Source organism: Pongo abelii, chromosome 12, assembly GCF_028885655.2.
Source record: "Pongo abelii isolate AG06213 chromosome 12, NHGRI_mPonAbe1-v2.0_pri, whole genome shotgun sequence".
Lineage (NCBI taxonomy): Eukaryota > Metazoa > Chordata > Mammalia > Primates > Hominidae > Pongo > Pongo abelii.
Genome location: NC_071997.2, coordinates 39,109,676 through 39,128,391, shown reverse-complemented (window position 1 = coordinate 39,128,391; position 18,716 = coordinate 39,109,676). Strand labels below are relative to the sequence as shown.

General features: G+C 43.7%; 1 protein-coding gene and 1 pseudogene across 7 annotated transcripts in view; one reads left to right on the top strand and one right to left on the bottom strand.

Annotated features, from left to right (window-relative positions):
- Nucleotides 1–11,393, bottom strand: part of LOC100438733 (E3 SUMO-protein ligase RanBP2) — a 63,850-nt gene extending 52,457 nt beyond the window's left edge. For 5 of the 7 annotated variants that reach the window (XM_054547895.2, XM_054547890.2, XM_063713551.1 and 2 more), the window contains exons 1-4: nt 11,144–11,384; nt 2,451–2,518; nt 756–867; nt 171–323 (exon numbers count right to left, since the gene is read on the bottom strand). In XM_054547895.2, coding sequence (XP_054403870.1) covers nt 171–323; nt 756–867; nt 2,451–2,518; nt 11,144–11,215 — 405 coding nt within the window. In that variant the 5' untranslated portion in view covers nt 11,216–11,384. Of the gene's footprint in view, nt 1–170; nt 324–755; nt 868–2,450; nt 2,519–11,143 lie in introns of all 7 variants that reach the window. The other 2 variants (XM_054547891.2, XM_063713550.1) reach the window with 2 other exon arrangements.
- Nucleotides 11,394–17,546: 6,153 nt separating this feature from the next.
- Nucleotides 17,547–18,188, top strand: LOC100432569 (large ribosomal subunit protein uL16-like; annotated as a pseudogene).
- The last annotated feature ends 528 nt before the right edge of the window (nt 18,189–18,716 follow it).

The following is an 18,716-nucleotide window of genomic DNA, read 5'->3' as shown; positions in this document are numbered from 1 at the left end:
TAATAAGACAGTAGATGCTCAGAAAGGTTTTAATACACTTTTTAAAAGAAAAATTTTAAAGGAAACACAAACACCTGGGCTTAAGGTTTGCTATTGAAAAGTAATTTAAACTCCAAATATTAGAAATGGTTATGTCTTAAGTTTTCTCCCTTTATGTTTTGTTTGTTTACCTTTAGTTTATAAACTGCAGGACTTCCTGGGAAAAGTTTAGCTGCTCTTTCAACCCAGTATTTTGCTCTTCCATCAGTAACATCATTTTTACAAAGCAATTCTGCAATCTTCAACACAAGATCTTTTTGTGTTGGGTTTAATTCCACTGAACGCTAATATCAGAAAAGAAATTAAAGATTAGTAAATAAATTGTATGTATGTATATAGGAATATATATACTTTTAAAGGTTAAAAAATTATCACTCCAACCCTTAAAAAATTCTACTTCTAGAGAAAACATGTCACTTCAAAGGTGTTAAAATAAAAGTGTCTTGGAATTTTCTGGAAATGAATCAAATAAAAATTATATTTGTGTCATTTGAATGCAAAAAACACAAAAGAACACCATTTCTGACCGTGTTAGACTTACAATTTATAGGTGTTAGACAATTCTAAATCTGTTCCAAGCTGTGTCACGTAATTGCACTATGATACCAATGCCTGTTTTATGATATTCATAAAATATATTTGACTTACTTATATAAATTTCTCTGGGCATCATGTGTTTGGCTATGCAAAGGCTATATTTGAATCCTATAACTTACCCGGTAACATTCAACGGCTTTGTCTGTGTTTTCTTCCAATTCATAAAGAAGACCCAGAAATCTATGAGCTTTGGGATCCCTCTCTTGCACATTAATGTAAGTACATATGTATCTGTTTTTTAAAAGTAATACAAAAGTAAATTAAACTTAGAACTGTACTTTTAAATGCTAACCGAAGAATACATCTTAAACCAAAGCAACCACTAAACTCATTTATATTGTTACTCAAAACTACCACTATTTATGCAGATAACTCAAAAGTATTCATAGAAAGAAATGGGTAATACTTAAAAACACGTACATAGAGTTGACCACATACTCATTTTACCATTAAATGTCACATTTACCAAATTTTTCTCCAGTGTTATCCACACATAAGAAATGAACATATAAATTGCTTTTTCTTCCTGATCACATTTTAATAAAGCACTAAGAGTTTTGCAAATAAATTAGAAGTGATTATAGTAAACATTTTTAAAGTTGTCATAATGCAAAATACTAAACAGCAACAATTTCCCAAACAAAGGGAAATACATTTACCCTTTAAGCAAGAAAGTAATTTCTAACAGTACTATATCCAGCTAAAATCGAACAGAAGAAAAATTACTAATTACAGTACCAAATACAGGAAATTTCCATTTCTCAAATCAAGTAACAACTAAAATAAGTAAATATCCTCTAGGTTCCTTGATAGTATTATGATCAGAGAAATTAGGCCAGACCTAAACTAAGGGATTAAAGTCTCACAGTAAAAAGGTACAAGAGTTAACAGTCACAGTGCTGCTAGTTACATAATTTATGTACCACCATTTTCCTTTCTTACCAGCATTTCCATCTTCCTTTGGATGCCTTTAAAAGCCTGCCTCCCAGCTGGAAGCAGTAACACACACCTGTAGTCCCAACACTATGGGAGGCCAAGGCACGCAGACTGCTGTGCTCAGAAGTTCAAGACTAGCCTGGGCAACATAGTGACACCTGTCTCTACCAAAAAATGCAAACCTTAGCCAGGTGTGGTGGTAGGCATCTGTATCCCCAGCTACTTGGGGTGCTGAGGTGGGAAGATCTCTTGAGCCCAGAAGGCAGAGGTTACAGTGAGCAAAGATGGAGTCAGCTGCTGCACTCCAGCCTGAGCAAGAGAGACAGATACTGCCTTAAAAAAAAAAAAAAAAAAGCCTGCCTCCCTCTTAATTTCCTGCTTTAATCCACTCCAAGTCAGGAAATCAGAATCACCAAGCTTCTTATCCCTAGGATAGAGCCTTAGAGCATCACATATTGTGTCAATTAAAGATCTTTTATACAAAAGCTATTCTCCTGCCTTACACTTACAGTTTAATTTTTTATTCATTGCTATTTTCCATCTGATTAAGGTATCAGATATTTAACCAAAAACAAATTAAGATATAGGCATGGTCCTCTTTTACTCCAACAGACAACAATTTTTAGAAAAAGTGTTTTAAGCCAAACAATTTCTTGCCCTTGGTATAAACAAGCAGCAGCATGCAGAAAACACTAATTACAGTTTCAATCTCAATGGAATCTAGGCTGGTCCTTAGCATCAGTCTGAGTGATAAATCCCTTATTCCAGAATACACTTAGGAAGAACTACTAAGAACATATTTTTACCTATTTCAAAGAAGAAAATGAGAAAAGGCATTGATTTTTAAAAAACGAATATATGTTACAGTTTGTACTTACTTTTTAGCAAGATCATATTCTTTAGCTTCATAATACAGCTTTGCAAAATAGAATCCTTTCATTGACTTCTAAAAAAAAATTAGAAGTTGTTTTACTTTTCATACAGAAATATTTTCCAACATTTTTTCAAAAGCAGTAAAAACCTGTCCTAAGTTTATGTTCAAATACGCCATTTTCATTCACTTAAAAGTTTTTTTTAAAGCCTGACAAATGCGTAATTCCATGTTTTATAATTTCCTATCACAAAACAAAAAATAGAGCTGGGTGCAGTGGCTCACGCCTGTAATCCCAGCACTTTGGGAGGCCAAAGTGGGCGGATCACCTGAGGTCAGGAATTTGAGACCAGCCTGGCTAACATGGTGAAACCCCGTCTCCACAAAAATACAAAAATTAGCCAGGCATAATGGTGGGTGCCTGTAATCCCAGCTACTCGGGAGGCTAAGCCACGAGAATCAGTTGAACCCAGGAGGTGGAGGTTGCAGTGAGCCAGAGGTTGCAGTGAGCTGAGATCGTGCCATTGCACTCCACCCTGGGCGACAGAGCGAGACTCCATCTCCCAAACATCATCATCAGCATCATCATCATCATCATCATCAATAAGCTGGGTGCAGTTGGTAACACCTTTAATTCTATTTAATTCTAGCACTTTCAGAGACCAAGGTGGGAGGCTAGCTTTGAGGCCAAGAGTTTGAAACCAGCCTGTGCAACACAACAAGACCCTGTCTCCAGGGGGAAAAAAATAGCCAGGCATAGTGGAGCATGCCTGTGTTCCTAGCTACTCAGGAGGCCAAGGAAGGAGAATCACTTGAGCCCAGGAGGTTGACACTGCTGTGAGTTATGACTGTGACACTGCACTTCAGCCTGGGTGACACAGGGAGATCCTGTCTCTAAATAATAAATACATACATACAAAAAATAAATTCAAGAAAGCAAGACAAGCAGACAACAGAAGTTAAGAATTTTCATCAGCCTTGGAAATCTTGGAAACCCTGTGGTACCACTCTCTCACTTAACAAACAAAAGAAACCAGCTTTCTTTGGGGAGGAAAGGTATTCCAGAAATCTCTTCTCCTACCATGTGTAAGCCTCTATGGGAAAGAATAAGTAAGTACTTGGGATCTATTAAGGCACTGAGGATTCCCTGGTCCATGTACTGTTCTCTCTACAGATCAGATCAGTATTTTACAGTCAAGGAGTCAAAAAGGCAGAAATAAATAATGAATTCTTCAAGTAATAAACAAGGGCCACAGCCTGGCTCCTTGGTTCATAAACTCCAAAGTCCAAAATGCTGATGCACACCAGGCTGGGTGCGGTGGCTCACACCTGTAATCCCAGCACTTTCGGAGACTGAGGCGGGCGGATCACTTGAAGCCAAGAGTTCGAAACCAGCCTGGCCAACATGCAGAAACCTCCTTTCTACTAAAAATACAAAAATTAGCTGGGCATGGTGGCACATGCTTGTAATCCCCGCTGCTTGGGAGGCTGAGGCAAAGAATCACTTGAACCCGGGAGGCAGAGACTGCAGTGGGCCAAGATCGCACCACTGCACTCCAGCCTGGGCAACAGAATGATTCCATCTCAAAAAAAAAAAAAAAAAAAAAAAAATGCTGATACAACCAGAGTATGTTCCATCCATGTGATAAAGAGTATACAGCTACTCAAACATCTTATTTTTGAAATTCCAAGACCCCAGTGAATGTCCAAAACGATGAATAGTACCAAACCAGGTTGCCATCAATCGAAACATGTTTTCTGTTTGTGTCCTCCACCCACAAATTTAATGTCTTGTCCATCTTAACTAAGCACTTATCACACACTGTGGCTGTAACTTTTACAGTTTGGGGTGTCACAACAAAACTAGCACAAATTTCTTTTTCCTTCTTCACAATTTCATGGACAAAAAGATTTGTTCTTACCATAGATCTTAGCAACCCCAGTATATGATCTTTTTTCTTTCCTAAGTCAAAAACTCACCTTTTCACTTAAAGGAAGCACTGTATGGCTTCTCTCTGGCATATGTGAATTGCCAGCATCGCTACTCTTGCTCTTTGGTGCCATTTTAAATAAAATAAGGGTTACTTGAACACAAGCACTGCAATACTCCAACAGTTGATCTGATAACTGAGATGGCTAGTATGTAACTAGCACATACAGCATGAATATGTTGGACAAAGGGATGATTCGTGTCCTGGGTAGGACAGAGCAGGAAGCTGTGAGATTTTTATCATGTTATTCAGAACTGTTTGCAACTTAAAACTCATGAAATGTTTATTTATATAATCTTCCATTCAATATTTCTGAACCACGGGTGACACAGGTAAGTAAAACCACATAATGCAATACTGTGGATAAGAAGGGACTACTGTACCAGCAACGAACAATCAGAAAAGGAAATTAAGAAAGCAATTCCATTTACAATCATATCTAAAAGAAAAAAATGCCTGGGAATAAATGTAAACAAGGAGGTGAGAGACTTGTATGCTTAAATTACAAAACGTTGCTCAATGCCAGGCTAACACCTGCAATCCCAGCACTGGCGAAAGAGCAAGACTCTGTCTCAAAAAAAAAAAAGAACTATAGCAATCTTAACAAAAATAATACACAACAGTCAGGACAGCACGTAAAGGAACAAGGCTTGTTCCCCCGTTCTTTTTTTTTTTTTGAGATGGAATCTTGCTCTGTCGCCAGGCTGGAGTGCAGTGGCTCGATCTCTGCTCACTGCAACCTCTGCCTCCTGGGTACAAGCTGGGACTACAGGCGCATGCCATCATGCCCAGCTAATTTTTAGAGATGGGGTTTCACCATGTTGGCCAAGATGGTCTCGATCTCTCGACCTTGTGATCTGACTTCCTCCGCCTCCCAAAGTGCTGGGATTACAGGCGTCAGCCACCGAGCCCGGCCAGTTCCTCCTTTTCAAAATGAAGAAATAGATTCAAGGTACAATGCCAAAACATAATAGAAAAATAATTCCATTACCTTCTTTGCTTCCAACTATATTACTAAAGTAGACAATCTTAAGATAATTAAACAACTTTACAAATTATTCTTCTATATGATCTTTTGCCTCTAACCTGATCACTTTACAAGGGAACTGAAGCTCAAGCAGGTAAATGCCTTGTTTAAAGACATACAGCTAGGAAGGAGCACAGCCCATGTTATGTAAACAGGACAATATCTGATTCAAGCAGTACTTCTTTACATGACAGCAGATGTCACTATAAGCAAATACCTGAATTCACTTAAGCTGCCAAATATCAAGAACTGATGTAGGGCTGAAAACAGGAACAGTAAGACCCTAAGAGATGCCACATCATCTCTATCTTGCACAGTAAGATAGAGATGTAATTGTAATTGTTCAAAACTTAATATTTGTGGCCTACTTTTTCATTATGCAGTTCTAAGTTTCTTTTTTTTTTTTTTTTTTAATTCAGATGGAGTCTCGCTCTGTCGCCCATCTTGCACAGTCAAATGAATCTCCCTCCCCCTAAAATCCTCCAAAAAAGCTGCTGTTCTCAATAAACCCATCTGATCAGCTCCAAATCTGTGGAGTCCCAACAAGGGTGAAGGCCGTGATTATACAGGACAATGAGGAAAATTCTAGATACTGAACCATGAGTTCCCCAATCTTCTTCCCCTGGAACATAAGAGTAAGGAAATCTCTCAAAAGGCAGAACAAACAAAAGAGGAGAATAAGAGAAAAATTAGAGAAACTCCAGCTTTCAGGTAAACATCATTAAAAAAAGGGTAAGAAATGGTCAAAGAAATAATACAAGAAATGCTACAGAACTGAAAGAAATGAGTATCCCAATTGAAAGGACACTTCCAGAAAACCTTTAAGTTACCAAGAACAAGAATCTCATCGGACTCCTAACAACAGAAGTTCTAGAAAATGGAGCAATGCTTTCAAAATTGCGAAAAAAATTATTTCAAACTCAGAATTCGATAACCAAATGATCAACTGAATTAAGTAAAGATGTTTTACAGACATACCATTAGTTTCAAGACCAGCCTGACCAACATGGTGAAATCCCATCTCTACTAAAAATAGAAAAAATTAGCCGGGCGTGGTGGCACACACCTGTTATCCCGCTACTCGGGAGGCTGAGACAGGAGAATCGCTTGAACCCGGGAGGCGGAGGCTGCAGTGAGCTGAGACCATGCCACTGCACTCCAGCCTGGGCAACAAAGCAAGACTCTGTCCCAAAACAAAAACAAACAAACAAAAAAACCTCTCATCCACTTTTCCTCAAAGCAAGTGAGACTATGCTACACCAAAACAAAGAAAGTACATCAAGAGGACATGAGATACAAGAAACAAAGGGTCTAACTCAGAAAAAAAGATGAAGGGAATTCTCAAACTGATGATAAAGGGAAGTCTCAAGAGCACAGCTGTGTAGCAAAGAGGAAGAAAAACCAATCCGGGTTGGAGAAGTCAGTTAGTAAGGGTATTCCAGGCAGACAGACAATCAGTCAATCAACCAACCAATCAATCAATGTTTTAAGCTGAAATTGATGAGATTATGTGACCAGTTTGACCACATTTGAGGGTTTAAATTGCTGAGTTTAAGTAAACAAGTAGTAACACAACATACAAGCAAACCAAAAAATAAAGCAATTATTCAGTCCAGGAAAAACAAAACTGCACAACAAGGGCAATTCAAATGCAAAAATATTTACCTTATATTTATATAAATGTTAAATATTCATTTAAACAAAAACTGCAATAACAGTACTGAAAGAATGAGGGGCAAACCTAAGTGTCTGAGGACAGTTTTGGAGGAGCATAATAGCCAGTACAGAATGTCTAAAATGGGGCCGGGCGCGGTGGCTCACGCCTGTAATCCTGGCACTTTGGGAGGCTGAGGCGGGTGGATCATGAGGTCAGGAGATTGAAACTATCCTGGCTAACACGGTGAAACCCCGTCTCTACTAAAAATACTAAAAAATTAGCCAGGTGTTGTGGCAGGTGCCCATAGTGCCAGCTACAGGCTGGGGCAGGAGAATGGCGTGAACCCGGGAGGCAGAGTTTGCAGTGAGCCGAGATCGCGCCACTGCACTCCAGCCTGCGGGATAAAGCGAGACTCCGTCTCAAAAAAAAAAAAAAAGAAAATGTCTAAAATGGGAGAAAGGGAATTAAAAATAACAAAAGTATATATGTGTGTTACTCAGAAGTATGAAGTATAGATGTAAAGGGCAGAAAAAACAACTAACAGCTGTCAAAGGTGCCTGCCTGTAGTCCCAAGTACTCAGGAAACAGAGGTAGGAGGATCATTTATGCCCCAAAATTTGATGCCAGCCTGGGCAACACAGCAAGACCCTATTCTAAAAAAATAAAAATAAAAATAAGAGCTGTCAAGTAGCCTTTGAGAAGTAGGAATCAGCTGCAGAATAAGAAACCAACTTGACAGAACATAGAAAAACTAAACAGAAGCCATCTGGAAAAAGAAAAACTAGAGAAAGAATTATTTTTTTTCCTTTTTTTCTTTTTTTGGAGACAGAGTCTCGCTCTGTCACACAGGCTGGAGTGCAGTGGCGCAATCTCTGCTCACCACAACCTCTGCCTCCAGGGTTCAAGCAATTCTCCTGTCTCAGCCTACCGAGTAGGTGGGACTACAGGTGCCTGCCACCACGCCCAGCTCATTTTTGTATTTTTAATAGAGACGGATTTTCACCATATTGGTCAGGCTGATCTCTCGGCCTCCCGAAGTGCTCAGATTACAGACGAAGAATATTTTTAAGAAGGGCAAAAGCACATGTGAGGGAGAAAAAAAATGGCAAAACAAGAGGAGACTAACAAATAAAAGCACAGTGGAAGACTAGAAAGATATAATATACAGACGCATCATCACACTCCAAAACTCAGACATTCTAGAAAGCATGGTCGGTTCGCAGATGGCCAGCCTCTGCCAAACTGGGGGAGAATACTAACCTCTTTATATTCTTCACAGCCACTGCCTCTTCTCCCTCCATTCTTTACCTTCTATCCAAAGCACCCTGTTTTGTCATTTCACTCAAACCTAACTTTACAGAATAGCTTCACATGTTCCAAAGTTACTCACTAGTTAATCCATATTCCACTGAAATCCCCAGGTTCTAATGTAAATGACTTTCAATTTGGGAAAAAAAAAAAAAGACTCTGTAAGTGTAAGAGAGGTGGTCATAATAACCAATCCTCAAAATTTTGCCACCACTCCACTTTATTTAATGGAAAAGTTATGTAGTTGAAAGAACATTCTAATTTCCGTCTAGACCAGTGGTTTTTAATCTTTTGGAAGCCAAGGTCCCCACTAAGAATCTCAGAAAGGCTTTTTTTTTTTTTTTTAAGCTTGTTTAAAAAAAATAAATCAGGCTGAGCAGAGTGGCTCACACCTGTAATCTCAGCACTTGGGGCCAAGGCGGGAGGATCACTTGAGCCCAGGAGTTGGAGACCAGCCTGGGTAACAAGGTAAGACCCCGTCTCTACATTAAAGAAAAAAGCCGGGCATGGTGGCGCATGCCTGTAGCTGGCATGCCTGTAGTCTCAGCTACCCAGGTGGCTAATGGGAGGATGGATTGAGCCCAGGATGTCAACGCTGCAGTGAGCCACGATCCCGCCACAGCACTCCAGCCTGGGAGACAGAAAGAAACTTTGTCTCAAAAATAAAATAATGGCCGGTGCAGTGGCTCACGCCTGTAATCCCAACACTTCGGGAAGTGGAGGCGGGGAAATCACTTGAGCCCAGGAGTTCAAGAACAGCCTGGGCAACATGGTGAAACCCAGTCTCTACCAAAAATACAAAACAAAACAAAACAGCGGGTGTGGTGGGTACACCTGTGGTCCCAACTACTCGGGAGACTGAGGTGGGAGGATCGCTTGCGCTCGGGAGGCGGAAGTTGCAGTGAGTCGAGATAGCGCCACTGCATCCAGCTGGGTGACAGAATGAGACCCCAACTCAAAAAAAAAAAAAAAAACACAAAAATTAAAGTCTTTAATTTCAGGAGTTACAGGAACCCTCAATTAAGGTCTGTTTTAGACTCTATCATCACATTCATATTTATACTATGCTAGCAGTTTGAAATTACAATGTACAAGTAGATATCTATCCTCCTTCTCTGGAAGAATAGACTGTAACTTACTCCACTGTTTCCAAGAGAAACTAAATCAGACCCACTGCCAAAATTCTGCTGCACTACCTATTTGACCCTGAACAAGTATCTTAAATCTCTACAGGTCTCAATATCCACAGGGTTGCTGGAAACGCAAAATAAGATAACCTATGCTTAGTTATGGTAAGAGACACAATTGTGCTACTATTATAATCACGGTCATCCGTGAGCTTCCGGTTTTTTTTTTTTGGAGTCTCCCTCTGTCGCCCAGGCTGGAGGGCAGTAGCGCGATCTCGGCTCACTGGAACCTCCGCCTCCCGGGTTCAAGCGACTCTCCTGCCTCAGGCCTCCCGGGTAGCTGGGACTACAAGCGTGCGCCACCACGCCCGGCTAACTTTTTTTGTATTTTTAGTAGAGACGAGGTTTCAACATGTTAGCCAGGCTGGTCTCGAACTCCTGACCTCAGGCAATCCGCCCTCCTCGGCCTCCCAAAGTGGTGGGATTACAAGTGTGAGCCACTGCGCCCCACCAATATCCTTTTAACATCAACAATAAAAACAGTGACTTGTAGCTAACATTTAGTGCTATGTGTCAAGCACAACCCTAAATGTTTAAAATGGATCATCCTATCAAATTCTATTAATGTTACAACTCCATCTACGGATGAAAAGCGTAACTGGCCCCAAATACCCAGCTTATAAACGACAGTGCTGTGATTATTCAAGCCAAAGCAAACTGACTCAAGATTCTGTGCACATCCACCTTTAATAGCTTCTTCCGTCACTCTTTAGATCCAATTACTAAAGTCTTATTGAATCCCAAAATAGATCACACTATTTACCTGTAAAGAGGAAAAATACCCTAAAAACATTTGTGGAAAAGGTTAAAAATTGTAAGCCATACTAACGATTTGTAAGAACTTTAGAATTTTTTTTTTTAAGCAAAGGCAGCTACCAAAGTGTTCTGGGGGGAGGCGGAGGGGGGCGAGGGAGGTGAGTATGAGGAGTGGATGGAGGTGCACCCTTATAAATGGACAGCGACAAACACCTCATACTCAAAACAAGGGGATTTCCCGTGTCATTTGCGCCGTCGGGCCATTGCAAACGTCCGCGCTGAGATGCCTACGTTGTCACTCGACACAGCCGCCAAAGCTCACCCCGGAGCTGCGTCAGTCCCCACTGGGTTCCTCCAGGCCAAAGAGGTACGACCTCCGCCGCAGCATATAAAGTAAATGTCCAGGAGATGGGAAGAAACCCGCCGATATAGCACCCGGGTGCCCAAGCCCCTGAGAACTAGGCCGCGCCGGTACTACGCGGCGCGCCATCGGCCAGAAAGCCTGGGCCAGGGCGGGCCCACGAGCGAGCACCCTCGGGAACAAGCCGGGAGAAAGAGGAAGCGCCGGCGCCAACGGTCTCCCGTCCACCGCGGTCCCCCCAGGACTCTCCCTGCCCTTGCAAGCGCCACGCCGCCCACAGGACTGCGCTAGCCGGCCGGCGCCTCAACAGAGCGCGCCAGGGAGCAGCGCCCGTCGGGAGCCATGACGCCTGAGTCCCGCGAGGCCGCCGCCCGGCCAGGTCGAGGCCGTCGGTCTCTTCCAGACTCACTCACCTCTCTCGGCGACGGGGCGGAGCCCTGCACCGAGGCGATGTACCGCTCCACGTCGGCCTTGCTGCGCCTCATCGCGCCGCCAACCTGGCTGCCGAGGCGCGTGAGACCAGCGCTCAGCCCCGCAGCAGTCGCCACTTCCAAGAGGAAAGCGCCTGCAAGTCAGTGACGCAGCGGCGTAGCGGCGGAGACCATTCGGACGCACTTGCGTACTGCGTCCGCACTGTGCGTCACATTGGCGGCGTCGGCGCTCGAGCTGCACTCGGCCGGGCTCGAGCTGCACTCGGCCGGGCTCGAGCTGCACTCGGCCGGGCTCGAGCTGCACTCGGCCGGGCTCGAGCTGCACTCGGCCGGGCTCGAGCTGCACTCGGCCGGGCTCGAGCTGCACTCGGCCGGGCTCGAGCTGCACTCGGCCGGGCTCGAGCTGCACTCGGCCGGGCTCGAGCTGCACTCGGCCGGGCTCGAGCTGCACTCGGCCGGGCTCGAGCTGCACTCGGCCGGGCTCGAGCTGCACTCGGCCGGGCTCGAGCTGCACTCGGCCGGGCTCGAGCTGCACTCGGCCGGGCTCGAGCTGCACTCGGCCGGGCTCGAGCTGCACTCGGCCGGGCTCGAGCTGCACTCGGCCGGGCTCGAGCTGCACTCGGCCGGGCTCGAGCTGCACTCGGCCGGGCTCGAGCTGCACTCGGCCGGGCTCGAGCTGCACTCGGCCGGGCTCGAGCTGCACTCGGCTGGGCTCTTGGCAGCGCCCTGGGCTCTGAGAGTGTCTTGGTAAGCCCTGATCAGATTTCGGCCGCCAGGGTCCACAGCCGACAGAGGGAGACTCCGTCTGAATTAAAAAAAAAAAAAAAAAGAGAGAGAGATTTAGAACTGCGTAATGAAAAAGGCCACAAATATTTAGTTTTGGACAATTAGAATTTTTTAAACAGTCATCTTTCGGCGGGGGATTGGTTCCAGAACCACAGGCTTATGCCAAAATCCACGCATTCCGCCGGGCGCAGTGGCTCACGCCTGTAATCCCAGCACTTTGGGAGGCCAGGCGGGCGGATCACCTGAGGTCAGGAGTTCGAGACCAGCCTGGCCAACATAGCGAAAGCCCATCTCTACTAAAAATACAAAAAATTACCTGGGTGTGGGGGTGGGCCCCTGTAATCCCAGCTACTCGGGAGGCTGAGGCATGAGAATCGCTTGAAACTGAGAGGCGAGGGTTGCAGTGAGCTGAGATCGCGCCACTGCACTCCAGCCTGGGCGAGAGTAAGACTTCCTAAAAAAAAAATAAAAAAGAAAGAAATCCTCGCATTCTCAAATCCCGCAGTCAGTCCTGCGGATGGAACACTTAGAGGAAAAGTCAGACCTCTCTATATGCAGGCCCCTCCAACACTGTATTTTCTGTCGGCTTATAAGTGGACCCAGGCAGTTCAAACCCATGTTATTCAAGGGTCAACTGTGTATATAGGAATAGCCATTCGCCTGGCACAGTGGCTCAAGCCGGTAGCCCCAGCACTTTGGGAGGTCGAGGCAGGAGGATCCCTCGAGTCCAGGAGTTCCAGGTTACAATGAACTGTGATAGCGCCACTGCATTCCATCCTGGGCACCAGAGTGAGACCCTTGTCTCAAAAAAAAAAAAAAAAAAGGAAAAGGAATAGCCCCCCCAAATCTATATATATTTTACTAGCATAATAACAGAACATACCAAAATTTAACAGTAATAATGTCAAGATTTTGAGCGGTCTGTATTTTCCAAATCTTCAAAAATGTCGATTTTGGGAATTTGGATGTTAAAATATTACTTTTAAAACAAAATTTAACAAAACATTTTTAATAGTAAGAACCTTTTAGATTTTAAAAGCTCACATTTGTGTAAACATTACACAATTAATTATGTGGGCAAATATCAAATGCGTTGACATTTTTAACTGGAAATTTGGGCTATTTTGGTTGTGGATAATTTTTTATCCTTTTTGTTTTTCCATATTTTCTAAATTTTGATATAATGAACAAGTATTGCCTTTCTAAAAACGGAAAAACAGCATTTTGTTTTATTTCAACCATATTGGATGTGAATAAAAGAAAAGAAAAAGATGATTCTGAGCTTACCAGTGTGTGTGACCCACATTAACAGAAATGACATGTAAAGAAAATCTAGTTTGGAGTGGAAAATCCTATTTTAGTAGTTGATTTCTTTCACTTGAGGTACCATTTATATATCCATGTGGGGACAGCCTAGTAGGAAGATGAAATGGTAGGACAAAGATCTTGATGGAAGTCAGTAGTCGTGGCACAGTTCTGAGGCCCAGCTACTCCAAAGGCAGAGGGGGAAACATCTCTTTAGCCCAGGAGTTGGAGACTGCAATGAGTTATGTTCATGCCTTTGCACTCCAGCCTCTGGAAGAGAATGAGATTCCTATCTCTAAAATGAAAAGAGGGCCAGGCGCGATGGCTTACGCCTGTAATCCCAGCACACTGGGAGGCCCAGATGGGTGGATTGCTTGAGGCCAGGAGTTCAAGACCAGCCTGGCCAACATGGTGAAACCCCATCTCTACTAAAAATGCAAAAATTAACTGGGTATGGTTGTGCATGCCTGTAATCCCAGCTTCTTTGGATGGCTGAGGCACCAGAATTGCTTGAACCTGGGAGGTGGAGGTTGCAGTAAGCTGAGATCGTGCCAGTGCACTCCAGCCTGGGCGACACAGCAGACTCTATCTCAAAAAATGATAATAATAATATTTAATTAATTTCAAAATAAAAACCAAAAGAGAAGATCTGATGGACTTAGAAGTCATATATCTCAGGTGATAGGTGAAACCACCAGTTTGCCTTGAAAAGTGTGTTGATAACAATAGCCGTAGCTAACAAGTACTTGCTGTGTTCCAAAGCTCTTTTCGTTAGCACTTCATTTGTATTAACTAATTTCATTCTTCCACCAACTTTGTAAGGGTACTGTTATTATCCTCAGTTTTTACCGATAAGGAAACCAAAAAACAGCCAGGCACCATCATGGCTCATGCCTGTAATCCAAAATTTTGGGAGGCTGAGGTGGGAGGATCACTTGAGCCCAGTAGTTCAAGACCAGCCTGGGCAACATAGCAACACCCTGTGCTTACAAAAAAAAAAAAAATTAAAAACTAGCCAGGCATGGTGGTGCATGCCAGTAGTCCCAGCTATTTGGGAGACTGAAGCAGGAGGATCTCTTGAGGCTGGGTGTTAGAGGCTGCAGTGAGCTATGTTCACTCCACTGCACTCCAGCTTATGTGACAGAGAAAGACCCTGTCTCAAAAAAAAAAAAAAAAAAAAAAAAAGGAAACCAAGAGAATGAGCACTGAAGCAACTTGCCCAAACACACTCACCTAGTAAAAATGGTATCATTAATCCATTTATGTTGAATATACTGAAAAGGAGTGCCCAAAGAGAGAGCCTTCTTTTTTTTTTTTTTTTTGAGACGGAGTTTCACTCTGTGGTACAGGCTGGACTGCAGTGGCACAATCTTGGCTCACTGCAACCTCTGCCTCCTAGGTTCAAGCAATTCTTGTGCCTCAGCCTCCTGAGTAGCTGGGATTACAGGTACGTGCCACCCACCTGGCTAATTGGTGTATTTTTAGTAGAGACAGGGTTTCACCATGTTGGACAGGCTGGTCTTGAACTCCTGGCCTCCAGTGATCCATCTGCCTCGGCCTCCCAAAGTGCTTGGATACAGGTGCCCGGCATTCACTGCGCCCAGCATCCAAAGAGAGAATCTTCTTGAGGAACTCAAAAGACTTTTCTCTTTTGGATAAGCAGTTCATATTTCTGCATTTATTAGGGATTTTCACATTTTACTTCATTTTACACTACATTTTTTTTGTTCAGTTGTATAACATTTTCACCAAGGCACTGAAAATTCCATTTGCATTAATGTCCAATGTCATGTATTCCTGCCATGTTGCAAATACAGTTCATTTGTCCAGCTTTATTGAGGTATAATTCACAAATAAAAATTGTATACATTTACTAGGTACAACATGATGTTTTGCTATCCAAGCATACCTCATTTTATTGCACTACATTTTATTGTACTTCACAGATACTATGTTTTTTACAAATTGAAAGTTTGTGCCCACCCCGTGTCAAACAAATCTTTCTGCATCATTTTTCTTTTTTGAGAAAGAGTCTCTCACTCTGCCGCCCAGGGCTGAAGTACAGTGGCACAATCTCAGCTCACTGCAACCTCCTGTGGCAGGCCAGGTCTCACTAATGCAGACTTCCATAACAACTGTTTCAGTAATGACTGAATGAAGTTAAATACTAAAAGCCAGTGCCCTTATACAAAGGCTGCGATGTAACAAAAGGCCATCAAAACTTTTGCCTAGGCCTGTCGTGGGCCTTAAAGCATGACAAAATAATGAAGGTATTCTTTTTTTTTTTTTTTTTTGAGATGGAGTCTTGCTCTGTCGCCCAGGCTAGAGTGCAGCAGCAGGATCTTGACTCACTGCAACCTCTGCCTCCCAGGTTCAAGTGATTCTCCTGCCTCAGCCTCCTGAGTAGCTGGGATTACAGGCATGCATCACCACGCCCGGCTAATTTTTGTATTTTTAGTAGAGACGGGCTTTCACCATGTTGGCCAGGCTGGTCTCGATCTCTTGACCTCGTGATCCACCCACCTCAGCTTCCCAAAGTGTTTGCATTACAGGCATGAGCCACCGCACCCAGCCCATAACGAAGGGGTTCTCAACAGGACCCATTTAGGATTAAACCAGTTTTATTGTGGGTCTGAAGAAACTCCCCAGGTCTCCACAGACAAGTTTATTGGGGGTCTGAAAGAACTCCCCAAACCTCCGCAATTTAGCGGGAGGCAAGATAAGGGTAATCACTCTCGCACCAAGGGGGAGCTTGCAGTGAGCTGAGATTGTGCCACTACACTCCAGCCTGGGGAATAGAGTGAGACTCCATCTCAAAAAAAAAAAAAAAAAAATCACCCCAACATCTAGACCAATTAGATTAAGTAAATTTACTGAGGCTCCAGAGGAAGGTCTTCAGGACTCAGACCTTAGTTATAGATTAAAAGAAGTTAATCACTTACGTCTTTAGATGAATGCACACTTACATGTAGACATATAACTTAGAAGGTATATAAGCTCTGGAAAACTTTATAATTTTGAGTTGGTCTGGCAATAATTTCCAGGCCTTCTTGCTGTAACTGGTTGCAGAAATAAAAACTCTCTTCCTCCCGAGTTCATCTGCATCTCATTATTGGGCCATGAGAAAAAGCAGCCCGACCCTCAGTTTGATTGGGGAACACTCCGTCTCCCAGGTTCAAGTGATTCTCCTGCCTTAGCCTCCCTAGTAGCTGGGATTACAGGTATGTGCCACCAAGCCCACCTAAATTTTTTTGTATTTTTAGTAGAAATGGGGTTTCACCATGTTGGCCAGGCTGGTCTCGAACTCCTGACCTCAAATGATCTGCCTGCCTCAGCCTCCCAAAGTGCTGGGATAACAGGCATGAGCCACCACGCCAGCCTCAGCACCATTTTTCCAACAGCATGTACTCACTTCATGTCTCTGTATTACCTTTTGGTAGTTCTCACAATATTTCAAATTTTTTCATTATTATAATATCTGTTATATTGATCTGTGATCAGTGATCTTTGATGTTACTTATTGTAATTGTTTTGGGGTACCACAAGCCATGCTCATACAAGACAGCAAACTTAACTGATGAATGTGTGTTCTATCTGACTGCTTCACTGACCCACCATTCCCAGTCTCTCTCCCTCTTCTTGGAGTTCCCTGTTCACCTAGACCCAACAATACTGAAATTAGGCCCCTTAATAACCCTACAAGGCCTCTAAGTGTTCACATGAAAGGAAGAGTTGCATGTCTCTCACTTTAAATCAAAGCTAGAAATGATTAAGCTTAGTGAGGAAGGCATATCAAAAGCCAAGATAAGCCAAAAGCTAGGTCATTTTCCCAGAAAAATGATTCCTTCCAAATTCTGCTGCTCATTGACAATGCACCTAGTCACTCAAGAGCTCTGATGGAGATGTACAAGTAGATTAATGTTTTCCTGCCAGCTAACACAATGTCCATTCTGCAGCCCATGGATCATGGAGCAATCTGGACTTTTAAGCTTTTTTTTTTTTTTTTTGAGATGAAGTTTCGCTCTTGTCGACCAGCTGGAGTGCAGTGGCGCAATTTTGGCTCACTGCAACCTTCGCCTCCCAGGTTCAAGTGATTCTCCTGCCTCAGCCTCCCGAGTAGCTGGGATTACAGGCGCTCGCCACCACGCCCGGCTAATTTTTGTATTTTTTTTTAGTAGAGATGGGGTTTCCCCGTGTTGGCCAGGCTGGTCTCAAACTCCTGACCTCCGGTTTAAGTTTTAAGAAATGCATTGCTCTTTCTCTTAAGCGCGCCACTGAAGATCCTGGTATCGCCATGGGCCACCGCCCCGTCCATTGTTACCGGTATTGTAAGAACAAGCCGTACCCAAAGCCTCAGTTCTGCGGAGGTGTCCCTGATACCATCATTCTCATCTTTGACCTGGGGCGGAAGAAGGCAAAAGTGGATGAGTTTCCACTCTGTGGCCACATGGTGTCAGGTGAATATGGGCAGCTCTCCTCTGAAGCCCTGGAGGCTGCCTGAATTTGTGCCAATAAGTACATGGTAAAAAGTTGTGGCAAAGACGGCTTTCATATCCGACTGCAGCTCCACCCCTTCCACGTCATCTTCATCAACAAGATGTTGTCCTGTGGTGGGGCTGACAGGCTCCAGGTATGCGAAGCGCCTTTGGAAAGCCCCAGGGCACTGTGGCCAGGGTTCACATTGGCCAAGTTATCATGTCCATCCGCACCAAGCTGCAGAACAAGGAGCATGCGATTGAGGCCCTGCACAGGGCCAAGTTCCAGTTCCCTGGCGGACAGAAGATCCACATCTCAAAGAAGTGGGGGTTTCATCAAGTTCAATGCGGATGAATTTGAAGACATAGTGGCTGAGAAGCAGCTCATCCCAGATGGCTGTGGGGTCAAATACATCCCTAGTTGTGGTCCTCTGGGCAAGTGGTAGGCCCTGCACTCATGAGGGCTTCCACTGTGCTGCCCCCTCTTAATACTCACCAATAAATCCTACTTCCTGTCCACCTTAAATTTTTTTTTAAAAATGCATTTAGTAATGTCACAGCTGCCATAGATAGTGATTTCTCTGATGGATCTGATCAAAGTAAATCTGGAAAAGATTCACCATTCTAGGTGGCATTTAAAACATTCATGAATAGGCCAGGCATGGTGGCTCATGCCTGTAATCCCAGCATTTTGGGAGGCTGAGGCAGGCGGATCACCTGAGGTCAGGAGTTCAAGACCAGCCTGACCAACATGGTGAAACCCTGTCTCTACTGAAAATACAAAAATTAGTCGGGCATGGTGGCGTTCACCTGTAATCTCAGCTACTCAGGAGGGTGAGGCAGGAAAATCGTGTGAACCCAGGAGGCAGAGGTTGCAGTGAGCTTAGATCACACCACTGCACTGCAGCTTGGGTGACAGCAGGCACGCACCACCATGCCCAGCTAATTTTTGTATTTTTAATACAGATGGAGTTTCACCATGGTGGCCA